We start from the raw sequence: 26,563 nt of genomic DNA on the forward strand, positions 1-26,563 counted from the left end.
CCCCTTTTTGGGCAAAGTGGTATGTAAACCTCCAGCAACTTTTGTAGGACAGTTGTGGGCAACCTCTGGGCTTATCCCACATGGATGGGACCCTTTAAAGCCGACCCACCTAAATCAGTTTCAGTCATCGTGTTGCTACAGTTGCACATGAGGTTGTCACACGTAGTCTCAGAGTGATTGGCATTTTCAGCACTAGCTATTGCCATACCATGCTGGCCCTCTACCACTTCGCTTTAACAAGGCAAGTAGTTGATTGATTGATTATGAAATTTAGGTCTTGAAGACCAAGGGCCAGAACCCATCAGGATTATTCAGCGCAGCAATGAAGATGAAATATATAAATTAATGATGTGGTTGATAATGAAATGGTTCACATCTTGGTACTGTGATGAATGGGCTTCTCATTCAGTAGTAGCTTGTTCCTATAATAGCCAACTTATTTATATGAGGAATGTTGAGAAGCTCTCTTTAGCATTGAATCTTTCTGACCTTTTCCTACTCTGTTCCTTCACACAGGTAGCTAGAATCATCATGGTTCAAAGAATTCATATTGGCTTCAGCAGGTTGTTTCACTGGCTTATTTGGATGTTTCACAAGAGGACATCTCACAACTCAAAACCAAGGCTCATTAGGTTTGAGCATTTGTCTTCTGGCTTTTTCAAGTACAAATGGAGCATTCTTCTCTACTTGGAGCAGACGCTTGGCTTTGATATAACACCAAAATATTTGACTTTCGTGCTATAAGTAAATCTTTTGATATTTATTCATTTAGATGAATCATAGCTGTAAGTCAAGTTTTACAGTTGGCTCCGAGGCAGTGGAATTCCTCTTCACATTCTTGTACTTCGAGGTTGTGGCACAGATGGAGGCGTGTGTTTCCTGAAGTGCCTTGTCTTTGTCTCATGTGCTTTATAAGTGTAATATGTAAGGATTGTTGTCCATTACAAATTTATTACTGTATGGAAGCACCTGTGGTTGGATCATTCACCTGTTGCTCCACTGCTTGTTGTTAGGAATGAGACTGGACTTCTTGCTTCTTAATGAGAAGTCCAATCCCAGAGTAAGTAGTCTTATGACTCAGACCATTAATTATTAATTGGTTTGTAAGGGCTGTGTTTTTACAGTAAAAACATTTCTACAAACCCATTAATTTTCAAAATCCACTGACTTCCCTTCCCATATCCTTTGAGTGTGAGCATCATGTGCAGTCAGGGCCTTTCTTTTATCAAGGTATCTCAGGTTGATGTAGTTGGGAGCCATTGGAAGGGAGTAAGGCTACTTGTGTATTTTATAGAAAAATATTTTCATGTTTTTCCTGGCCTTGATGACATCTTAGGCCATTTGGATTAGTCAATAAATCCACTATAAAAGAGAGAGAGAGAGAGAGAGAGAGAGAGAGAGAGAGAGAGAGAGAGAGAGAGAGAGAGAGAGAGAGAGAGAGAGAGAGAGAGAGAGAGAGAGAGATTAATCCATTTCTCTGTCCATGCAACTGACAACAGCAAAGCCTGTATGCTTTATTTGTCTTCAATAGATATAGTACATGTACAATACATTTTTAAAACACACACACACACACACTGTGTGTGTATATGTACTACAGTAAAAACCTTTTGATTAAGGAAAATCGCATTAGTCCTAAAATATACTTTTTCATGTTGTTGTTCTCTCCTATTACCTACAGTTATCTATTTAACCCCATTTTTTCTTGTTAGTCTTTATATGTTGTTATAATATAGTTCTTATTTACCTTTAATACTTTTTCATGTTGTTGTTCTCTCCTATTACCTACAGTTATCTATTTAACCCCATTTTTTCTTGTTAGTCTTTATATGTTGTTAGAATATAGTTCTTATTTACCTTTAAATTTTCTATTTTTTAATCCGGCATATACCTGTAATTTTGTCCTGTAGAGAGACAGATATAGAGAGAGAGAGAGAGAGAGAGAGATTTTTTTTCATAGCTAACAAACCAGCAGTCTTAACATTAGGATAAATCTTGTGGCGTCAGCTGGAAACTGGTAAAAAAACAAGAATTGTTTATGCAGTGAATTGGTGGCAGCTGGCATCAATCACAGAGGTGAGATGGGAAGCAGGCAGAGACCTTATTTCAACCCTGTGATGTCTTAGTTTTCTTCCAGCTCAAGGTTAACTGAAAGACGGGTGGCTAGAGGTCAGTAGTAAATGTTAAGACGGCAGGTTTGTTAGCTATAAAAATACAAATTAATTTAAATTTGTCATTTGTTCATACGCTGAACAAACCTGGGTCTTAACATTAGGATAGACTCATTCTTGGTGGAAGGTAAGGGATTCCTGAACCGACTGGAGGTTTGGCACACCCGGTCATACTTCCTGAATAAGAAAATTCAAAGGAAGGAGACCTAAGCCTCTGATTTATTAGATATATGGTATCCAACAGTCAGACTGCTGGGTTAAGTCCGATGCAGAAATTCATTGCAGTAGAGGAAGTTAAAGAGCTATATCTGTTCAGATAACAAACTAAGGTAGCCACCTATACTGTACGTGTTTATCATTCCCCTCTCTCCTTGCTAGAGAAGGGTTTGATACTGCTAGGTTTACTTGTGTAGAATGAAAGCAATCTAACAGTAAGGCTACTTCACTCACTTGTATCTGCCCTGTTCCAGCGTATGATGGAACCATCTTACTGCCCATAGGTAGAGAAGAAAGGAAAAAAGGGAAGGAAAAGAGACCAGTCATCTCAAGCATCCTCACTTTCACACCATCATCGTAGGCAAGATACAAAACTGTCCTGCTAGGGACACTGGATGAGCTACACAACTTGAGCAGCCACCACTAGACCCAAGGGAAAAGTCCAAGGACCTGGGGGCATTGTCCCTGGGTAGAAGGAAGTGAACGTGGTTTGGCAGAGCCAAGAATCAGCATTCAAAATTCTATGAACAGATAAGTTCTTCTTGAATGCCAGAGAGCATGTGCTCTTGCATGCACAGTATTGGCAGTAGAAAATGATGATGAGTAGGCATGCCTAATCACTTCATGAAGCCAAAACGTAATAGTATTCTTGGACACTTCTTTCTTGATCAGGCCTGTGCTAACAAAAAGTCTTCGGCATTGCAATCAGAGATGTCAAGTCCTTTTTAGATAGCAAAGGAGCAATTCATCTGGATTGTCATTAACAAAATCCCCAAGGGAAGAGATGGAAAAGGAGGTCAACCTGTCATCATGAAATGAGGGGTTTTGAGTCTTAGCCATGAATTCTGGGACAAATTCGAATACTACTGACTTCCAACTCCTGGTATGTTTAACATCAAAAGCTAGGCTATGGAGTTCGCCCACTCTCTTCGAAGAAGCCAAGGCTAGAAGGAAAACCATCTTGAGGGTCAAATTCCTGTCTGATGATTGATGCAGTGGTTCATATGGGGCTCAAGTGAGACTACTTAGCACCAGAGTCAGATTCCAGGCAGGAGGTTTCAGTTCTCTAGGAGAACAAGACTGTTCAAAACTTTCGAGCAGCATAGAGATTTCCCAAGATGAAGTTAGGTCCACATCCTTCAAACGAAGAAGGAATCCTAAGGCAGCCATGTAGCCCTTAATAGCAGAAACAGAAAGGTGTTTTTCTCTTCTGAGGAACATCAGAAATTGGCTGTCCGCTGAATAGAGGTTTGGGTGGAGAGAAACCCTGTCGACAACACCAATCACAGTAGACAGCCCATTTCCTGATAGACAGTTGAAGATCTTCAGAGGTAACCAGACATGTGTGTTGCTGATCTGTGAGAAAAGCTTTTCGCTCACAGGAGATACTGGATAGTTTCCAACTGTGAAGAGATAGGGATGTTACCAACTGATGGTATTGCTCTACACAAGGTTGACAGAGAAGATTGTGCCAAGGGGGTATTTCTCTTAGGAGCGCTGAGAGCAGAGTTAAAAGATCCAGGAACCATTCTGCTTGAGGTCACCAAGGAGCTGCAAGGGTCATCCTGAGATTCTGGGAAACCATCACTCTGTTCAGGTGACGGATCAGGCAAAATGGGGGGAAAAAGCGCAGACGTCCAGGTTGTCCCAAGGATATTAAAGGGCGTGCTCTGCCACAGCGAAGCATCTAGAACCACTGAACAAAAGACCTCTGGCTTCCTGTTAAACCTTGTCACAAAGAGGTCTATCATTGGTCTCCCCCACAGATAAAAAAGCCTGTCTGCCACCTCCTGCAGAGACCACTCCACCCCTAGAACCTGTCCCCAACAACTTGGCTTGTTGGCCACAACATTCCTCTTGCCTGAAATATACTTGGCTGTGAGGTCCACTGGGTTGTTGATAGCCCACTAGTGTAAATGGATTGTTATCAAGTGAAATTAGCATGACACTAGCCAGGAAAAAGATGGCGCTGCCCTTACCCTACCAGGGGAGAAACATCCCCCCCCCCCCCTGGAGAGATAGGGCAGCATGAGGCATATCTGAGATCCTTCTCCCAAAACTTCCCAAGTTGAATCAATTGAAGAAAAGGAAGGAGACAAACCTGACAAGGAAGGTGAAGCAAGGGGAAAAGCAGAATAATGAGGGACTTGAGAAACTTCCATCGAAGGAGAAAATCCTTCCCAAGATGGCGCCTCCGATTTCCTCTTGTGCTGTTTCTTGACAAATCTCTTCCATTGCTCAGGAGGCCAAGAATGACACTCAGGGCAAGGGTTAGTCACATTACAAATGACACTCAGGGCAAGGGTTAGTCACATTACGATTATTCAGTCTGCACCTACTACAAGTTGAAAATTGAATGGGGGTTAATCTCAAAGGAAGCCAGAAGACGCGAGCAAGGATAGACGCCTACACCAGGACATTTTCCTTTGAGGCATACAGGAACTTTTACCTGGGTTTTGGGATTGCATGATAAAAACCAAAACACATGCACACCAAATAGACACTGAACACAAATACAACAAAGAAGCATGAGCAAAAACAAAAACAACCGGCTATGGAGAGAAAGAAAGAAACAAACTCTCTCAATGGCAGTAAGAAGAAAACTAAGACGTCACAGAGTTGAAATAAGGTCGCTGCCTGCTTCCCATCTTACCTCCGTGACGGATGCCAGATGCCACGAATTCCCTGCCTAAATAATTCTCGTTTTTTACCAGTTTCCAGCTGGCGCCAGAAGATTTAACCTAATGTTAAGGTAAGACCCATGTTTGTTCCACCTATGAACAACATAAAATCATACAATTTTTTTTTTATTATTACAACTGTCATAAACAATAATCCAGTTGATTAACAAATGTCATAAATGTCCAGTTGATTCATTTACATCCAGTAATTACCTACAATTCTTTTGTGAATTATCTTAGCACTGTAATGACAACTTTGTTAGCCTGGGGATGAATAATGCTGCGCTGATTTTTTTCCATATTGCTTGGAGGTAACCACATGAATGAACAAGGTGTGACAGCCCTCTCCCTTGGGTCACTTACTGACTTTGACAGAAGATTAAACAGATGTGGCAGCAAGGCTCAAAATTTCTGCCACATTTACAAGTAAATATTATTGCATCTTCAACATCATTGATGTCGAAATTCTTCAGCACCAGGGGCTTTTGAACTAAAGAACACAAAGAACTAATATTCTTGCATTTTGAGACCACCAGTGAAATCCTACAGCACACATTATAATTTTAGAGGGGCAACGCCACAAATTTTAGGAAGCTGACATAGTTTGGCAGAGGTATAGTAGCTTTTGTGGCAACAAATGAAATAAAATGAAACCATAATGTCAGTGACCCCCATGATAATTTTGCAAGCTTTTATCAAGTTTGTTTTCAATTTAACCATTGCACCGTATTTTCAGCTCTACAGATTTTTCTTGCTAATATACATGAATTTTTTTTTTTTTTTTTTTTTTTTTTTTTATTTAGGAAACAAGATTGAGACATGAAGTCAGAAAACATTCCCATCTTGGTGCTTCTACAGTTGAATGAAGTAACCATTGTGACCATTTTCCTTGCCAAAGAATAGGACAAACTCCCTTGAAGAAGATATCTACAATTCTTCAAGGCACAAATGTTATAGCTTGTGTGCTTAGTTTTTCATCTATAAACAAGACTGAAAAATTCAGTGTAAATTCCCCTTCAAAGCTGGGGTTCAGTTTTTCAAGTATAAACAAGGCTGAAGAATTATCATTGTCAATTCCCTTCCAAATGTAACTTACTTACACCTATAAAATGCTCAACAGTTTTTATAACCTAAAAGTTAACACAACAGTTTTTGCTCTTGACTTTTTTTTCCTAGCTCTTTTAATTGGTATTGTGCAAGTTATGTGCAAGTTACCCCACTAGTTAATTAATGTAATTTAATGAAAATTTGCATAATGTACTCTGTATCCACTTACTGTCTCATTCTCGGCAAAACCTGAACCTTAGTTTTTCTATTAAGGTTATCAAACTTTATGAAGTCATTCAAACCTGTTTAAGTTCAGCAGTTAAAAAACCATAGCCAGCAATATACTTTACAGCTGAAACTTAAGTTGCCTGCCATGGCATAATTGTCTCAGCTAAAATTCAAGAAACTAATGACACCATACACATTTAAGGTTTGGTAGCAATAATTAAAACTTATGCAAAGTAATCATCTCAGCTTTTCTTCTGCAAGCATATTAATTTTAATTTTAAAAAATCTTCTTGCACAATGAGTTACTTGGTATAATGAACAACATACATGTCAACAAATAATTGGCTATCATTCTGTAGTCAGTAGTTTTTCCTAAATTTCATGGTAAAATTAATTCACTTTATTAGTGGTGTGGAGTGCAGTTGCACAGTACAGTATTTAAATTTAAAAATAGAATTTTTATTGTGTAAATCTCTTGAGAGTTTAGCAGTGTTATGGAAGTTGTTGGAATTGCTCTTTTGGAGTAAAATACACATTATTCAGGTAAAAATGTTAACCTGAGTAGAACTGCATGTTTGATGTATGTACAGTGCGTCCTCAGCTTACGTCACCACTGACTTGCGGCGCTTTTTCAGTGCCATTAACAGCGTTTTACAGCACTGTAACTTGATGATGCATCAAGTTACGGTGCTGTAAGCTCCATTGACGGCACTAACAGCAAGAATAGGCTTCAAGTTAATGGCGCTTGCAGCACTGTAACTTGATGCAACATCACGTTATGTTACCGTAAGCACAATTAAAGCACCAATAACAGAGAAAAATCGACTTGCAGTGGAAATCAACTTACACGCTGGAATGGATTTCCCACCGTAAGTCAAGGACACACCAGTATATAATTATAGTAACAAGGTTAATAGTGCTAGAAAATATCTGGTTCATTTAAGTGCAATTTAATACACGAGTACTTACCAGTGCAATAAAGTTTTCTTAACAATAATTAATAATAGTAATGGAAAGGATAATGTCAATTTTTGGTGTCTTATTGCCTTAGCCATTTTATTGAAAATTGCTACACATAATATATCTGCTATGTTCTACTGTACAGGGGATCTTGGTCAAAACAGACAAACCGGGCTGAGCTGTCGCACCACCAGAGCGACATACACCCAGGGTCTGACACCCAGTCCTTCTGGGTCACAAGTCACTGGATTCATGATGAAGGGATAACTTGAATTTAATGAATATGTGATTGAGCCCAGGCTAAGATGAAGTTTGCTATTGAGGTGGTTAGCCCAGGGTCATTATGAGGTGTTTAGTGGCAACATGTTGTGTGATGAGGTCAAATTCAAGGCTACAAGTTCAATAAATTAACAAGTCACTGTCATAAAAAGTCTCAAAATTTTTCCACTTGTTTAGAGTTGATGATGCAGTCATAGAACAGAGATGATTTTAAATACAAGAATATGTGCTGCAGCAGGAAGTGAACACCTCCCAGGTGTGATGGTCGAGTCTGGTGGTGCTAGTGCATCCCGGGCGATACTTTTCAAGTGATTTACATTTGGCGTTGGTTGAAAGGCCAGCAGTGAAATGAATAGCACTGCAAGGCCCAGGGTGGTGGTGGGTTATGGTGTGGTGGTGATTGTGGTGTGGTGGTGAAATAGGTAATAGTTGTGTTGGGTCACGGGGGTGGGGGGTGGTGGTCATGTGGTTAAAACGGTATAACATAGGGAGTCTAGAAGAAAGATAAAGAGATAGATTTGGACATGACAAATAATAAATTATTCCTACAACTACAACACTTGGATAGATCTGTACAGAATAGAGACAGGTCTTCTTCATCACTTCCGGTCCAGTAGGTATGCTAACACAAAGTAGAGTCTGAATAAAAGACTTCCCATCTGATATTATTACATGAGTTAGGCCTGAGGCCACAACAAAGTCTGAGTAATACTAAAACAGCCATTGCTGTCTTTTGCACATGTGGAGGGCAAATCACGTGCCAAGGTCCCAGAGGTCCCAGGCTAGAGGAATTTGTACATGAGTGTCAGCCCCGAGAGAGTAGCTTCCTATGGCTGGCTCTAGGCCATCATCCTTGGAATTTTGAGGGTGTCAAGGGGCCATCCCAAGAACACATCCCAAGGTGATGCTTGTGATAATGAGAGGGGCTGCTGCTGTTGCCTGGGACTGTGTGGTTTCTTGAAAAGTTGAAACGCATTGGGCACTTCTACAAGGTTCCAGCCAGGAGAATGGGCAGCACTGGTTGGCTGGTTGAGGCATCCGGACACCATATCATGAGCAATGATGGATGGTCTATGAAAATATCTACATCTCCATCCTACCCTTAGCTGCCTCCATCTCCTGACACTTTTGCTCTGCTTATGGATCTTGAATCTTTGATGAGCGAAATATTTAAAACATATGAAATAATAATATTCAAGAGCAATTTTGTTTCCTACAAGATTCACATAGAAAGCACAATGAATGACACAACAGACTTATCATCAAACAGCATAAATCAGAGCCATCATTTCTTTTCTTAATATTGTTTATGCAAGAATTCAAACATCAAAACATTTCTCCATGTGCTTATCATCATCATCCTCTTGTCTTTCCAGACTTTGTTAAATAGGTATATCACTAGTGATTCTAATCAAATTATTTCAAACTTCACAATAGGATAGAGCTCTCCAACACAGGAGTTCTGGATTTTGATTCACTTGATGAGAATTGCATTGAGGTCTGAGAAACCAGTTCCTCATAAGTCAGTGAGGACCCGTTGTCCCATTGTCACTCCACCGCACATAATCACATCACCATAATAATAATAATGTGGCAAACTGTCATAGTGCAGGGACTCTCACCACATTCTGCACTTGCACAATGCCCTCATTACCTAACTTTGACAAGCACTTGACAGCTAGGGAGGAAAGGAGATCAACCCCAGACTTATGTGCTTTGTCACAGTTTCTGAAAGGATCTGAGAGAGCTAATTCACAGGGTAAAGTGGGGATGGGAGGGGGTCACGTCACGGCATAAAGTAGTCTGGATGATCTGGTGGAACGTCCTTTTCAAATCGCTTTGCCTCTTCTTGCATACTCTCCTTGATCTTTAGTATGGCTGCCGACTCATTCTGATCCTGCAAAAAGAGGTAAAGCTCTTCAGTAATTATGCCACAAGATAAAAATGAGGGACTGTAATCATTTTCATCAAGTAAATTATAGTTATGCAAGACAAATAAGGTAAATAAACACAAAAGGTAAAATGGGTAATAATAATAAAACATGGTTAGTTTTCACAAAATAATAATAATAGATAACAAAAAAGCTCAAAGCCAGGCCCTTGACCAAAGGCTTTATCATGTAAGGTGTGGGCTATATATTTAGAGGTGGCACATAAAATCCACTTTGCAATCTTGCATAATAGCATTAAACGTGTGTGTGGCTTGTGAAATCTACATATAGTATATATATAGAATATATATATACGCAGAATTTTATTACAGAGGTACATGAGAAACACTCAAGAGAGGCAACCAATGGTGCTGAGAACCAATTTAAGTGGCTCAGAATGGAGGGTCTTGTCAGGAAATGGATTTTCTTTTGGGGATCTATAACACGAGTATATTTCCTAAGAGGCCCGTAACAAAAAAGGACAATGAAAAAACTTTTAACGATTACCGGTAAAAAAAGGAAAAATTATAACAAAACAAAAATTTAAATTAACCAAAAAATAAGAAAAAATTATTTAAGGCAGAAAAAGCTTGAAATAACATACCTGACTAGACCCAATTGTGTAAGTGGTAAGATCATATATCATCAACCATACAGGTAGTCTATAACCGCTGCTTTTCACAATCATTTTTATAAAGCCAGCCAGCTTTACAGACTCCCAATAACGCTTGAAATAAGTGATCCTACCAAATATTAAGAGTGGAGAAATCATTACATCTACACAGGCCAGTGAGACAGTCCACCCATCAACACCTGAGTGATCTGTTCCCATCAAGCACAGACACCTACACTCATCATGCACAATCAATAACAGCCAAGTCATGAGGAGATGGATTTAAAAACAAAATATATAAATAGATAAATAACATTTCATAAAATCAGTGACATTGATGAAAACAAAAAGTGAAGAAGTTGTAGGTGTCTTGTGCAAGGTCCATGAAACATCTAAACAGCCTCCACCACCAGTGCCCGGGCGCCAGAGTCGAGTGGCACCACACAGCTACACAGCCATGCACCAAGAGTCCTATACCAGTGTCTCAGTGTGTCCCAGGGTCCCTTGTGTGTGTTAAAGGAAGTGTATATTTTATAGGCTTACATATTTTGTGGCTCCACTAGAAAGTAGAAATGTTCTTGCAACTTTACCAACACATGGAAAACTGAACATACCTCAAGGCATATCCTTAAATAAGCACAAATAGTAACATACGGCAATTGTTTACTTGACATGTGATCGTAATACTGTATGTTTAAAATATCTTGTGGTTTAGTATTGCACTAGCTTGATGCAACATAATTTCACCTGGAATATATACAAATCATTTTCACAAATGATAAATATGCTTGACAATGAAGAATTTGTGAATATGCTCTTTATGACAGTATGAGAATGTTTTGATAATGCTCTTGAACAAACCAAAAAAAAAAGTGAACAGTGAAAATGAATATTGTGGAATACTTGTGATTTATAGTAAAAGTACTGTTGATTGATGGAAAATTGGCTTTCATTTACAAGTAGTCTGGAAGAAAATGAATAACGATTCTTTTCTTAAAAACAATCTCAATTGCTTTTGTAGAACAAAGTCTACTAATAGAAAATCACAATCTATGCAATGAACAGTAAGCTGTGACTATGAAAACTGGGAGTCTAGTAAAAAAAATAAAGGTTTATTTAATGAGTAACAAACTTCCCCACAAAATGTAACATCTGTTTGTCCCACAATTTCAAATATCAGTTTTATAATACCCACATCACTAACTTGGTCTAATACTTCTAATCGTTTACTTAAGTATTTTATTCAAAGAAAAGAAAGCACATGGGGATGCCATTGGCCAAATTCAGATATTAGGATCTAACCACTGAGCAAATGATATATTGTACTTTGCACAAAGTTTCAATAAACCATTTCACATTAGTATTTCACAAGTTAAGTGTAATTTTTAAATTATCACAACCATTGCTCCATGGTGAAGATTTATTATTTGAAAACTTAAATGATTTTAAGGGATCTGCAATGCCTAAAAATGTTCAGATTTAGGATAGATTGTAGAAGCAAGGAACTAGTTTCATTGAAATTGAGTACTATCACTAGCCACCTATACAACACAGGTGATCATGGATGTTCATACAGTAATGTCATATGAAAGTACACTCCTTTAAATGAAGTAAATCATTTTCCAAATGCTTCAACACATTAAACCAACACAAGAGGGTGGAACCCTGTTACTGTGTGTGCAAAAAGACCTGTGGAAGTTTTTTTCGTTACAGTATTTGTTTATTATTTGGGAGGTCTGGTAAAAGTCAGTCTCCAAACCTAAGTCCATGTATCTGGGGAGGACTCATCAGACCTTTTAGAGAATTTCTGGGAAATTTCTCTCTTAAAAATACGTCTACTGATATTGTCAGCAATATAAAAGAAACACTAAAGTTTGTTGTGCAACACTGTGACAATGCATTATCAGATACCATTAAAAAATAAACAGAACATCTGTTGTAGTTGTTGCCTGGAGACTTGATACCTTTGTGTCTTTGGTAATGTATGTCTGAACTGTGCAAGCAGTATATCTGTATACAGGCCCAAACTGATACACTGCCTCTTAAGTTTCTAATACTTAAAACCCAAGGGACTGACACATTGGAAGGTGCAATAGGATACAAGATGACATGTACTTCCCAAAAGAAAAGTTCTTTCATATAGGGCTGACTCGGTGAAATGTGGTTTGGCATAGGAGGTGATATTATCATGGCAAGTTTACTGGACTGGTGCTTAGCCTAAGCCTAGAAATACCCAAATGTCAACAAGACTGAAGAATTTAGCAGATAATCAGCCATCACTTACTTTTATGTCAAATTCACTCAAACTCTAAATTGTTTTTTGAAATAAAATTTTACCTGCCTCTGTAGCTGGCAGCAATGAATACTAAAATTACAGTAGATTGACTGTTAAAAGCTCACACTTAACCCATGGAACAGTTCATCAAATCTGGTTTTCTATCCATGCAAAACTCATAGCATTTGAGGAAGTGGCAAAAATGAAAAATCCTAACATTTCTTGTAAAACAAGTTACTCGACTATTGTTGGTTTTCTGCAATTTGGTATATGCCTACTGTCAATATTACACTTTGCTGCAAAAAACTAATGTGACATGTTTTGGTAATCCAAAACTGTAGTGTGCAAGCTTTCAGCTCTCAGGTATGAGTACTATATGTTGGTTGGAAAAAAAAAAAAATCTCATTTACTTATTCAGGCTTCAAGGCTTAAAATTCTTTCAACTGCTCGTACATCTCAACATTATTTTTACCAATAATGCTTTTTTTTTCAAATGAAGTTTTACAGGTGATGTGACATTAGGTATATGATACCTTTGATAGAAAACCTCTTGACAGTATGGCAATGTTTTCCCATTCTAGTCACTTTATTTAAATACAGAGGTTAAAGACTAAACGCCTTTCTGTCTTACGTTATTTTTAGAGTATTATCTTTCAATGACATGCTAGACCCCCCAAGAACCAGTATCAACTTGCAATTCAGCATATTAAATATATATCTTGTATACATAAAAAAAAGTTAATTTCATGCTTCATAATAATAATTTTAAAACATAAATACCTTAAAGGTATGAAATATATTTTCTTTCAATGTCATGATTCCAAGTCCTCTTGGGAATATGTTCATGGTGGTCGAGACATCTTATATAAATACATGGTTTAATGGTTTAACAAAATTGAGTACCATACCCAGAAAAATAGTTGCTGAAATGTACAGGTCAGTGTGTTTTAAATTTCAAACATATACATAATGCTTGTAGTATGGATGTATTAATAGCACTTTCACTTATCTGAAAGTTCTGTCCTCATATATTTAGAGGAAAATGTTTAACACTTATGGATGGGCATAATGCACTAGGACTTGATTTTACTGGCCAAAGGTGGTCATATATGACACATCACTTCAGGAAATATTACATTGATCGTTCTCTACACAAACCCATAACCTTTCTCTACATAAACCCTAGGTGAAAACCTATGCCACAAAGGATTTAATGCAGAAAGTGCACAGGATAGAAGCCAGCAGCAAAGAACAGCAATAGTTATAACTCCATATATGGGAATTCAAGCGATAAAATGTTGACAGTGATGATTCCTATCATAATGTTATGATGAAAGTTACTTTTAAAAATTCATCCTTCTTCCAAATTATGAGTTTTACTTCATCCCTGGTTACCCAGATAGATATGAACCAAACTGCTCCCAAATTACATTTAAGACCTTAGAACTACAAGCTACCTTGTTTTGCAACCTTCAAAAAAACACTACTGCCAAGTAAATCAATCTCACAAAAATATATATTACAGAGACCAAAAAAAAAACGTTATAGAATATTTTAATGAAAGAAATGACAGAAGTGCTACAGCTGCAGAGTATACAGATAGGAGGAGAACTAAACGGCCATGTTGGAACTGGGATTCTGCCTATCCTGAGTATTAAACATTCTGAGCACAATGTATAAACCCAGAGAAGCTCCATTTATTATATACTAGTTTAATGAAACTTGCAAGGTTTGTCTGGGAATATGTTCTTTAAAGAGAACTGAAAATACCAAAGGCAAAGGATGGGAAACAAAAGGGAAAGCAACTCTGCTGCACTAAAAATAAGTGCAGTACCACCTAGTATGCCACACAAGGCAGTGTCACTCCCACAAGGGTGAAGTTTGAAAATGAACAGAAAGATGTTTGCATGACAGGAGGAGAACGAAGAGTGTGACATCTGCTAACATTAGGTGAGCTTGATGAAAATTAAATATAGAAAAACCCTATGACCATCATGAATTCTACACAATAAAGCTGACAGATAACTGCTGTCCAAAATATAACAAAACCTGATGAAAGAAATGTTGGCACTCTTACGAGGGGAAAATTTACAATAATAGTATATATAAAAGGAAAGGCAATGGGAAAGCTTAAAATTGGCAACTAGTGTCTTGTTTCATGTAAAGTGAAATTGTCAAGAGGCAGTCTTAATAACTAGACAACCATAGAAGCATTATGCAAAATGCAAGAGGCTAGCCATACATCAGGAATTATGAGAAGGTATTAGACAGTGCCAAACCAAACAGAAGGGCACAGGGTTATTATAAGTGGTTTAATGAGACTTAAGAGTCACAATGCTACTCTAAGGAGTTTGCAAGGTTTTGTACAAAAAGAAGCTAAACAGCTAACCAAGAATATTAGAGAAGCTAAACAGTTAAAAGAGAAGACAACAGATGAAAAATAAAGTGGAAACATATGCAGCTGAACCAACTGTGCCCTCTGAAATGTGTTGCACAAGCTACACTACAAGTGATGTCTTTCCATGGGAAGGAAGGAAGGAAGGAAGAGAGAGAGAGAGAGGGGGGAGGGCATTAAAAACACCAAGAGGGCCACCAGTTTGAATACAGAAAGATTTACTGAACAAGTTACAGCAAAAGGTTGATAGTAAAGACTGTGACAGGTATATTATAATGTCTATCAAGGATAAACACACAGTCCTGTACTGTTTATCTCTGCAATACAGGAAGCTTCAAACCATGTCCCTGGAAGCTACTGCATTCAGATGGCCTGGTATTAATAGTAGAATTCAAGAAGATTGTTGAACGCTTTAAAGACTGAAGAGTAGAGGGACTGAAGGGACTGAAAGGAAGCAAAGGAAATTCAGCATGGAAAGTATCCATGTAGATGCTATGGATGAAACCAATATTATAATGGATAGTGTAATGGGAAATATTAGAGATTGTAAGACGTATGTGAAGTATTATTTTGATGTCTAAAATTCCAAAGAAAGGGAGGATCCCCCCCTGGAAGTGCATGTAGATCATACTGCAAATCTGAAAGATGTAACTTTCAGAGACTGGAAAAATAGGCTTGGGACAGTTTGGGAATGAAACGGAGATGAGCAGTTGGTCAGAAACTTGCTAGACATGGAAGTAGCATGTTAAATCTAGTAGAAGCCCCCCCCCCTCCCCTGTCCTAAATTTAACCGCCTTAGGGCAAAGTACTTACTAACTAGGAAGACTATTTTAGAAATTTTAAGTTATCACATTGAGGTAGATAACCTTATGAGTTATCTGAAAGAATCTGGTTATTTTAATGAGATATAATTCCAGTACAATTAATAAAGATTTTAGTCATATTTATTTTTATACTAAGTATATTTTTTGAATAAAAAAAGTTTAATACATACTTAACTTTTGTTAGTTCTATCTAATATCATTCTTCATTTTCTACGTTCATATTTTAACACTGTATTTTACTAGTATATCTTCATTCACCTATTCATTATCAATCATATCATTAATCTGTATATTTCACCTTCCTTACGGTGCTGAATAACCCTGATGGGTTCCGGCACTTGGTCTTCAAGACCTTAACTTCATCATCAATCAATCAAACCAACCCCAGAAAATCATGGGAAATAGGTAAGGGTAAAGATCTAAACCAGGTAAGAAGACTGCTGAGGAGAGAGAATAAAGGGAAATTTGATGTAGAAATGTCAATGATTTTGATGAAAACATAAATGAAAACATTTACAGTATACTATTAAAAAAGAGCTCAGCTTATGTTGCACATGCCCCACATTGCAAAGTCCCAAAACATTAGTTTAAAAAAAAAAAAAAAAAAAAAAAAAAAAAAAAAAAAAAAAAAAATTCTTAAATGCTCTGTAAAATATCTTTTTGGAGGAGGGCTCACGATCTTGTTCTTTAACAATGCTGACAAGTATACTCAACAGGGAAATGCAGATTATAATGACATTACTTTTATGGGACAGTACCATATCTTGAAAGCCAATCCTCTCCAGAGGATTTAGGAAACAATACCAACAGTTAATCCACCACAAAAATGCTTGAAACTTTATAACTGAAAATGGTGAAATTTCTTGTCTTCTCTTGGTAATCATGAAAATCTCTCAAATGAAAATATTACAGTAACAGAAATTAGATATCCTTCACCAATGATCTTTTAGGAAGCATATGTATAACACATGGTCCTGCAATATGGTGTCTTTTGCATTATCCTTTTTTGTTGTCCAGTTAGAATTGATGAAAAGGCATACAGTAAATACCTCACCACTTTCTGTTGTAAATATTCTGCTATGCTAGTTTGAAGTTTGATAAGTTTCAAATACTTACATGAATAAAAGTGAAGACTACTAAATAGAAAAGACTTAAGTTTTATCTTACAAATATTAAAATATCCATGACAATGGGATCCTTTGATAATTTCTTCACAGATTAATTCTGAATAATGAGAAACTTTATACAATCCTAACTAAAGCAGTAAAATAAATGCTTCAAAATAGTACATTTAAGAAAGAGGTTGCCCAATCAATTGAAATTTCTTGGGTCTCACATGGCTCTACTATTTTAAAAGATTAAAATGCTCAGAAATTCAATACTGTAAATGAATCAATTGAAAAAGTTGAGGATTTTTTTGACAATGCTTCAATCACTGTGCTCTCGCTCTCCAATTCATTAGGAGGTGAAATTTGGAGCGACACGTTTTACTTTTGTTACACAGCATTTTCTACCCAGGAGGAATGTTAAATTCAGTTTGTGGACAGGGTAATGCCATAATTACATGGTATCCCTTTTGTTATAATGATGAAAACCACATTACTACTGCAGATATGGCATTTAGGAGGTTGTCATAATATTTAACTACTTCAATATATTTATTTATGCCAATCAAGGTATCCTATTTTAGGTAAGCACCTTGAGATTTTGCAATTCTATTTTTATAAAATATAGTGCAAGCATTATTTTCACTGGCTATAAGAAAAGATAAAAACAGCTACAGTTTAAGTTCAAAAAACCAAACCATACCTCACTAATCTCTTAAGTGCTTGCAAGAATTCCACGTACAAGAAAAAAAATAATAATATTCCTCCAAAAGTAATAAGTAATGTAAAGAAAAAAGTTATCAAGTTTCCTATTACCTTCAAATTTTGCATCTCCTCATAACAGCTCAATTTAAAAGGCGAGATAAAAATGTCTGCCCATCTTACCCTCATAATTTTCAAATAGATAGCATTTCTTGGTTTCACATTTTTTTTATATATAAGTATGAATTTTAATTCCCTTGCCTCAAAAGACTATAATTCAGACAAATCAGAAGCCCTAGTTCACAATGTTTCCACTCCTTCCTAGCAAGTAAAGTAACAATGAATTAACACAAAAACAACTTTAGTGGCACCCTTTGTTTAGAAAATTATCAAAACTGGGTTAAAGCACTCAGAATCATGAAAAAATTCACTCAACATGCAAGTATCTACTTCTATAAAAATCACGATATAAAGCGATTTTGAAGCTTACGAACATATAGAAAAGATTTGCCGTCACTGCTATAAAAAAAAAAAATAAACCTAGTTAAAAATAGTACTGATATCTCAGGTAGCAGGATTCCTAGTGGTGAAAAAGGGGGCAGTAAAGGATCGCTGTTACATCTGTAGAGCTCGATTGTGATGGTTTTTGTTTGTGCAAGAAATATAGTCTGCTTGTAATCAACTTTTTCCTATATGGCACAAATGTTACTGCATATGGTTAATACCTATGGGATTCTTTTATTACACAGTTCTTGCCTTAGCACATGTTATGCTCTGGCTAGACCATAAGCTGTGAGTAGCTGCCAGCAAGATGATTCCTCTGACCTTAGATCATTTCAGATCACCAAGGTAACAGACATGCACTGTTTGTGCATCTTGAGAGATACAAATCTATCAACATGCTGAGTGGCTCACACTGTGCAAAGGCAAGCTTCCTAGTGTTGGCTGTGTATTTCATCTTATTAAAACATCAAGCTAAGAGCGAATGTATAAAAAGCCTACGTGGGTGAAATATATTCCCATCACCATGATTAAGCATTAACACGCATGTATTCATACTGGGAGGTTTGGGAAATTTACAAATTCAAAGATTGAAAAATAAAGGACTGTTTTGAAACAACAACAATAATCAAAGATATCAAGAAGAATATAAAATACTGAATGGATAAAACTTGTGATATGCATGCTTTTAAAAAAAAAAAACTACTGATGTAACTACGAATTACTGATTCCTTAATGTGACTTATAAAAATACAACAGTACAGCCAAACACGCACACACAATACTGTACTTTATTGCATGTTTAGTCTAGAGAAAAAAATTAAAACTATCAGCACATCACAAGTTTTCATTTTTTTAAATTTGAAAAGTCAAATTTCCTTGAAATGGTATAAACGGGTAATTCACTGCATACTTCTAGCTGCAAAGTGATACTGGATGATATATGAAAAGGATAAAAATATTCATAATGCTAGCAATTACTGTAATGGCAATGATAAAAACCAGCGGCCGAATAAAAATTCTTCTCAATGATCATATGCAAAAGGCAACTGCATATTCTTTAAAAGCTTGTGATCACAACAGTGGTGACTCATACGCAGAGATGAAGATGCAATCTATCTTGAGTGTACTGTGCACATAAAATCTTGACACTGCAATATTTCAAAAAAAGCTCATACAAATTCTATGTTCTGTGAAAAGAATATAATATGAATGGATGAAAAATCTGAAATGGATGTAACTACTAAAATTACAGTATCATTTTTCTATCTTTATACCACTGCATTCTGTGCAGGATAAAAATCATTCACCTATAAAAGAACTGACTAATAACTTATTCCAGCTTCAACTCGAGTTACAAATACTTTATCACTAACTCACACTACACATTTTCATGTGTTGCATACACATAATTTACTTCAAATAACTTTGTAGTGTGAGAATGAATTTTCAATTTTCAACAACAAACGCTTTCAGTAAAATAATGAGCATATTTGGCTATTTTCAGTAATACTTAGAAATCACATCAAATTATAATGACTTGTTAAAAATATGCATAACACATATGAGCACATATAGCACCAGGGTCAAGTAATATGAAAAGAGATACTGTATTACAAACTAGCAATGGTGTTTCAAACACTTAGAAAAATATGCACACAGCAGAATAATCAATTATAAAGAAAGTCCTATGTATAACGGTTTTATCCTACAAAATGAAAAGATGAACACTACTTAGACAATTTAAAAAAAAAAATTAATGTATTACTGCAAGAATGCCCAGTTTTTAATATAAAGAGAAATGTAAGACTGATGTATAAGAGTGCAGGAATGTTGTTTAGTGCGGAAATGTAGTGCGGGAGAGTGTTGGGATAGTGTACGGGACAGGACAGGGCCCACACCGGACACAGGTAGGACAGCGATCAGCAGCCAGGGAGCGGCGGCCGGACTCACTCACGATACTCACAAGTCGCACTCTAAACTTGGTCCTCACGCAACCATTGTCACGCCTGCTTTCAAATGATGCCTAAGGTGCTTTCACGGCTGTTTAAGTCCTAATAAAATTGAAGAGAGTCAAGATGGGGCCGCGATGGAGCGGTGAGAACACCAACACAGAGGCTGAGTTCTCATCGCTAGGTTAATTAACATCATCAGAGTAGCCTGAAACCTGCATCAAATCTGAGAGAATAAGTGAAGAAAAGAGTTTCTGCCAATAAAATCAATAAAAATTAAGGGGCAGAACTGAACAAAAGGAATTATGAAGCTACTTGTAAATAAACAAGGGCAATCAAATGTAAAACTTGGCAACAAGAAACATATACACAGCTTCTAAAAGGGGAGGTAGTGCAGAGGGAAGCAGGGGTTGTGCTGGGACTACTGAGAGAGCTCTGGGCTTAGGTTGTTCACAAAGTAACTCTGCTTCTTGACCAAGGAAGAAAGAAAACAATACAGTAAATATGGGTATATAATATATTCTAATAATAAAATGCTTAAACTCATAATTTCTTAGAATGAAAGTACTATTTCACTTCACATGTTCTTTCTTTGGTGCACTGACTTGACCTGTTAAGTCAAAAACTAAATTTTGGGTAGTCCAGAGAAGTTATCGTATTTCCAGGTGATTACAAGGAGACTATACTACACATTATGTCATGTCTCAAAAAAGAGAAAGCATAAATAATCAGCATATTTGAAGTTAATTAAAAGGAGACTACAGCACATCTATATGTATAAAAAAAAAAAGGAGAGCCATGAATAAGAAGCTAAATAAATTCAACAGCGTATGGTCATTTTTATATGTGGTCAAGCAAACTCCCAGTTTTAAAGTAAGTTTATAGCTCTGTTATTTTTAAGTATATATTTGATTCGATGAGTATTTAAAATAAGTATGCATGTACAAAATACTTATGTTGGCTAAGAGCCTACCAACAGAACAGAAACTGAAGAAGTGTGATCCTCATTAAGTTGTCTTTTCCAAAATAATGTTAATCACAAGGTTTTCTACCATACTGTTTTTCACCACAAGATACGTCTACTTTGTGATGAGGTTGATAAAAGTAAAATTGGATAGTGTAGCAAAATGTGGCAAGCAGTCTATTAACAGTCATATGATAAACTTTCCATATAATAAGTCACCATTTGACATAACCTGGAAAAAACAAACCAACTGCAATGCCTAGACACCCCTTACATTGTGAAAACAAATTGAACAATAACCCCTATTATCTAACAGTACACTTTTGGCTATGTGCCTTGGCTAATGGTGCCTGCTGAGGCCATAAACCCCTAGTCAACACTTTGGATAATTTTACACTTTTCAAGCACCTTTGAAAATGAATGACAATACGTGCTTTGTAACGAAAGAAAATAATATTTGCTTCCAAATATACATTTTACATGAAAGCCATTGTAAAAGCAAATAAAAAAGATTAAGTAACCAAAAACTGCATCATATACAAATGAAAAACTGTAGAGCCAATCATCAACTAGTAAAAATAACCCTGGACTCCATTTTTTTAATTAATACTTTACTACTGTACTGCTGTTGTAATTTGCTATTTAGGCCCATTTATTAATTATTAAGAACATTTCCTACAATCTGGCAAAAGTTACGACATTTCCATAGGTAAAGAACATTCCTTCACAAACCTCAACAATCTTGTTAGGCAATTTTTAAGTACGATATGAAAATTTCATCTCTGCACCTAATTCTTTATTGAAAAAAAAAAAAAAATCCCTAATAAAAAATATTCTTTCAATACTGTACTACAGTTACAAGTTGCCTTGCTTTATTAACTGCTAGTGCATTTTCTATCAAATCCTCTCTAATAACCATATTCATATGATGATACAATTTCATGTTAGAGAAAACTTGATTCAAGAAAAAAATTCTCCCTCATTCAGGAAAAACTTGAAGAAGCAATAAGAACTGATGATAGATAGAGCTTGGGGCAGCAAATGGAATACTACTCAATTACCTCTCAGATTTGCTAATTTCTGGCAAAGGCAAAAAAATTGGATGCAATCATGACAATCCTAACCAACAAAGCAAAGTACTATACTGACTTGGATAACTGTGCATCCTAATAACAAACTTAGAAGGATAAGGTTACCTAGAATTATTTGAAAAATTTGCAATCTGCTTCTTGGTAGCTAAATAACTGGCTACTCTTGGGGTTTAGGATGGTGGATAAAATATGTGTTCTCTAATAAATAAACAAGAATTAATTACTGGATGCTACACTAGTGATTTAACAATAATCTTATATGAATTAAAAACTAACTTCTATTATCAACTCTACACACGGTATTTTACCCTAGAGGCACTGCCTTTTACTGACTTAAATTATTGTAGCCAACTGCATCAAAGCTAAGAATTTTGAGAATTTTAAAAGAAATTCACTATTTTTGTTAACTCCAAATTGTAATATAATGTGTATTTTCCAATGGGATATGTACAAAATACCAATGCTAAGTACTGAACATGTACAGTCGCAAGGACCGTGAGTCATTGTTTTTCTCAAATATCTTTCAAACTAATTATTTGATTGAAATGGTACTTTGACAGTGTACAAGACACCTCCCACTAATTTTTGGTAATATATTGCATTGTCAAAAGGTGTTAGTTGAGGCATTTACTCTTAACTTTCAAAGGCAAAGTCGCATAAGTCAGCACGACTAATCTACATAATTGAACGTCCACTATCCCCCATAGAAAGGAAGGGGGGGGGATCAGAAATGGGGAGGCCAGGAAAGTGGGTTGAGGGAAGGATGGGACGGGGATAAAGGACATTCGAATGCATAGTTTGGCAATGCTTGGCAACACCATTTAAGTGAAGAGTAAACGCCTTAACTAAACCATTTGACAATGCACTATATTACCAAAAATTAGCAGGAGGTGTCTTGTACACTGTGTTAAAGTACCATTTCGATCACATGATTAGTTTGAAAGATATTTGAGAAAAGCGATGACTCGTGGTCCCTGAAATGGATAGTGGTATGCATGAACAAAAGTATACGATCAAAAGACAATAGGAAAATTCAGATTTCCGTCTCGTTACAAAATCAGTGAGAGCTTCCGTCGGTGGATCTAATCAAATGTATTTGGTACCATTAGTAATGTAATAAAACAGTAAAGCTGATGTGTTGTATCTTACCTTGTCTAATATACTATGCTGAAATTAGAATATAAGTATTTGTTTTGTACCTCCCTGAATGCAAAGATCACCCCTTGGCTCATCAGAAGTACCATCTCATTAGCTCTTGCAAGTATGAAAGTGTACTTTTTGTGGTATATAATGTGAAATGTGTGTGAAATATGAAACAAAAAGAATGAGGAAATGGTGAAAATACTGTATATGTAAACTTCACAATCTTTATTCTGGTGTGAATGTAACTGGATAAAAACCCTTTGAGTAAAGAGTTGTATAACTGCATATCAGTAAACAGAAATTATGGAAGATGACGTACAAGACCAGGATGATTATAATTCCAATGGTACACAGGAGTATATCAATATGATAAAATTATAATCATCTTCAATAAATGTGTGCAACAACATTATATTTTGCTTGACTCCATAAATAAATTGTAGAGGACATGGTAATTTCCAACACTTTCAGTATATATCTACACAGTAAAATCAAAGTCGATAAGGCAATTACTAAATCCTTCCTAAAAATGTATAATAACAATTCACAAAAATGAGATTGGATGCCATGGAGAACATGCAAGCAACATTAGTTTATTCTATCTATTGATGTACTGATAAATGTCAGTGTAGATAGTGTCAATTTTATCAAAGAAAGCAGTATTTACAAAGACAAAGGAATGTCACTAGTGTGAAGTACAGGACTGAAAAAAAAAAAAAAATAACTAAAGAAATTTCAGCAACTAAACTAAGACATCAGGTACCCTCTTCACCTACGAATACTACTGCCTGTTCAAGAATGGAACATCAGTTGAATTTTGATCACACACACACCTAGGTGGCTTCATGCTAGCTTCCTACTGTAAGAAAATTCTTCCCTATATTCAGAATGAACATTTTTCTTTCTTTCCTAAATTATATACTAAATAAACTCCTACATTCATAGATAATTTCACACAACAACTTAACACACATGGGTTTACATTTTTTAGTTTAAAAATACTGTTTCCGCCAACCATTTGCATGATCCATTAATCTTGAATACAACTTAGTTTGTAGTTTTGTGACACACAGAAACTTCTGCTTCTAGCACTTAGTAATTTTTATAATGATATGAACTATAGTTTAGAAAATGAGTTCCAATTTCAGGCAATTTTGCCATATATAATAAATTGTGTAATCCATGTTCTAATTCAATTTATTAGGTGTTGCTGTTAATATACCAACAGAGAAGTCCTACTTAAAATTTGGTACAGCTAAACAACATAAATGAAGTTAATTATGGGGACGGCCAGTTGAACAACGATAGAGATTGGGAAAACCAAACCGAGAGTTATTTCTTTTATACCTACCTATGGTATTCAATTACCAGAATGCAGAGGTCTTCTGGAAAATCAAATTTGTTTATGGAGGTTCCCATTCACATTCCTGCTAACCTGAATTACATCACTCGCCTCTGGATTGTACAATACATTATTTGGATTGTACAATACATTATTCCAATAAACTTCTGGCTAATGGCAACTATTTCTCAGCTGGTTAGCAACTCCATATTTAGGAGTCTGTATTTTAAAAAAGTACACTTTACAACTACTACTCCAGTGTTCCCAATCTGTTTTTAAAAATGCAAACACAAAATACCTACACTTATCTGAAGGACATTACCAATTTTTTCAATATCTGAAAGATTCAAATTTTGACAGATTTTTATTTTTGTTTGATCCTAAGGTGAAAGGAAGATTGAAAATTTAAAAGTTTATATTTTTAGAAACTAATACTTTCCATATGACTTTTTAAAATTTGTGTGAAAGTCTAAAAAAGGTCCTTGTACAGTTATTAATTTCATCCTTTTAAGAAATCAGTATACCATGAGTAGGCGTTTGACATTTTAAAATAATCTTATTAATTAAGGGGATAGCGGGGAGGAGACTTTAGAAAACTGAAAGGGTCTCATAACTGGCTTTTTGAGTTAAAAGTGTTTTTTTATTGTGTCCCTGAACCATGTATAAATTGATAACCATATCTCTATTAATTAAAATGTCCACTTCCTCTTCAAATAAAAAAAAATTTTTTTATTCATTGCCCCTTTAAATACAAGAGTTCTTTAATGTTTTGTAGTGTCAAATTTACTCTGAAAATGTTACCCTTTTTTTATAACATGAACTAAAAAAGAACACACACACACTTAACATAAGTATCCCTATCAGAGTACTTTAATTCATCCTAAAAATAGCTGGTTTGTTTAAGATAATTTTAATACGAGAGTACGAATAATTCAGAATACTGTATGTCTGATCTTTGTTTATTATAAATATTAAATTCAAAATTATGTTTTGGTCTTACGCTCTTCTCTTTTTGGCTAAGAAAGTGTGTTTAAATGCAACTAGTCTAAAAAATAAAAAAACAGAGTAGGTCAAGTCTCAGATATTCAGGTTATGGCAGGTCAGGTCACACATGAAAGAACATGCGCTTCAAAGCCACTCTGGTTTCTCTCAGCTACAACCACAAAACAAATTCTAAAATACAGATTTGTTAATGGATTACTTTGAAATGAATTACCTCTGCACAACCCTGACTAACTATAAAACTAGTAACTCACTCAGTTAAAACAAACAAACAAAGGAAGATGCTACTTAATGCACAACTAGTAAAAGGTAACAAATAAATGGTCTGTTCGTCTTTAGATTTTGGTAGCCAAAATAAAAAAAAAAATGGATACTCTTAATGTTTCTATGCTTACTACAAACTGAAACAAATCTGAAGGAACTATAATCAAGTAAGTTACAGAGTACCATGTAGAACATACTTTCCAGTATCCAAGGCTTTGCATACTGGCAAACCAATGTAGCTTACCAACAAAAGTATGTATTACACAGTCGTTAATGAGGTTATCATACAAAATAAAAAATACTAAAAACATAAACCAATATTTGAAAAAAAAAGTGTGCATGCAGTAGCATCTGGCATCTACGCCTCACACAAGCAAAAAATAAAAGAAGCGGCTATTCACCAGCCACAGTCACAACTTACACTATCCGGAGGGCCCCCGAATCCTCCTAAGTTGTATTCACCCATGCCGCCTCCGTCATCCCTTGGAGTTCCAGGACCGTTAGCTGGAGAATTTTTCATTCCATCTAAGCCATCCCCATTCATGACTGGACCCATAGTATTAGGACCCATAGGTCCTCCCATTGGGCCATCTGGACCACCACCCAGAGGGAAATCCTGCAAGAAAAATTTAAACCTTTTTCTAAAAGCTGCTAATAATATCATCTGTATAATAACAATACTTAATAAAAACTGATATTAAAAATTCAGTTAATAAGTTTCACACAAAACTTTATGACAAAAGAACAAATTTTAACTTTGACATACAGTACTACTAGGATTTAGAGCAATTTCTTCAAATAAAAAATATATGACCTTTGACATAATGTGTTAAAATTTTGTAAAACTGCTGGTGTTTGTCTAGAAAGAAAACTTTA

General features: G+C 35.9%; 1 protein-coding gene and 1 long non-coding RNA gene across 32 annotated transcripts in view; one reads left to right on the forward strand and one right to left on the reverse strand.

Moving 5' to 3' along the window:
• The window catches only part of LOC136830347 (uncharacterized), a 32,635-nt gene extending 26,510 nt beyond the window's left edge, over positions 1–6,125 (forward strand). Inside the window, exon 3 of one of the 2 annotated variants that reach the window (XR_010850641.1) lies at positions 5,872–6,125. This is a non-coding gene — a long non-coding RNA (uncharacterized lncRNA). Of the gene's footprint in view, positions 1–5,379; positions 5,514–5,871 lie in introns of those variants that run through there. The other variant, XR_010850645.1, reaches the window with a different exon arrangement.
• Positions 6,126–7,371: 1,246 nt separating this feature from the next.
• Ssdp (Sequence-specific single-stranded DNA-binding protein) overlaps positions 7,372–26,563 on the reverse strand; it is a 306,140-nt gene continuing 286,948 nt past the window's right edge. For 18 of the 30 annotated variants that reach the window (XM_067089276.1, XM_067087545.1, XM_067089552.1 and 15 more), the window contains 2 exons: positions 26,109–26,303; positions 7,372–9,479 (listed from right to left, as the gene is read on the reverse strand). In XM_067089276.1, coding sequence (XP_066945377.1) covers positions 9,369–9,479; positions 26,109–26,303 — 306 coding nt within the window. In that variant the 3' untranslated portion in view covers positions 7,372–9,368. Of the gene's footprint in view, positions 9,480–19,895; positions 20,108–26,108; positions 26,304–26,563 lie in introns of those variants that run through there. The other 12 variants (XM_067089637.1, XM_067089720.1, XM_067087878.1 and 9 more) reach the window with 3 other exon arrangements.

The sequence above is a fragment of the Macrobrachium rosenbergii genome, chromosome 1 (genome assembly GCF_040412425.1).
Source record: "Macrobrachium rosenbergii isolate ZJJX-2024 chromosome 1, ASM4041242v1, whole genome shotgun sequence".
NCBI classification, from domain to species: Eukaryota; Metazoa; Arthropoda; class Malacostraca; order Decapoda; family Palaemonidae; genus Macrobrachium; species Macrobrachium rosenbergii.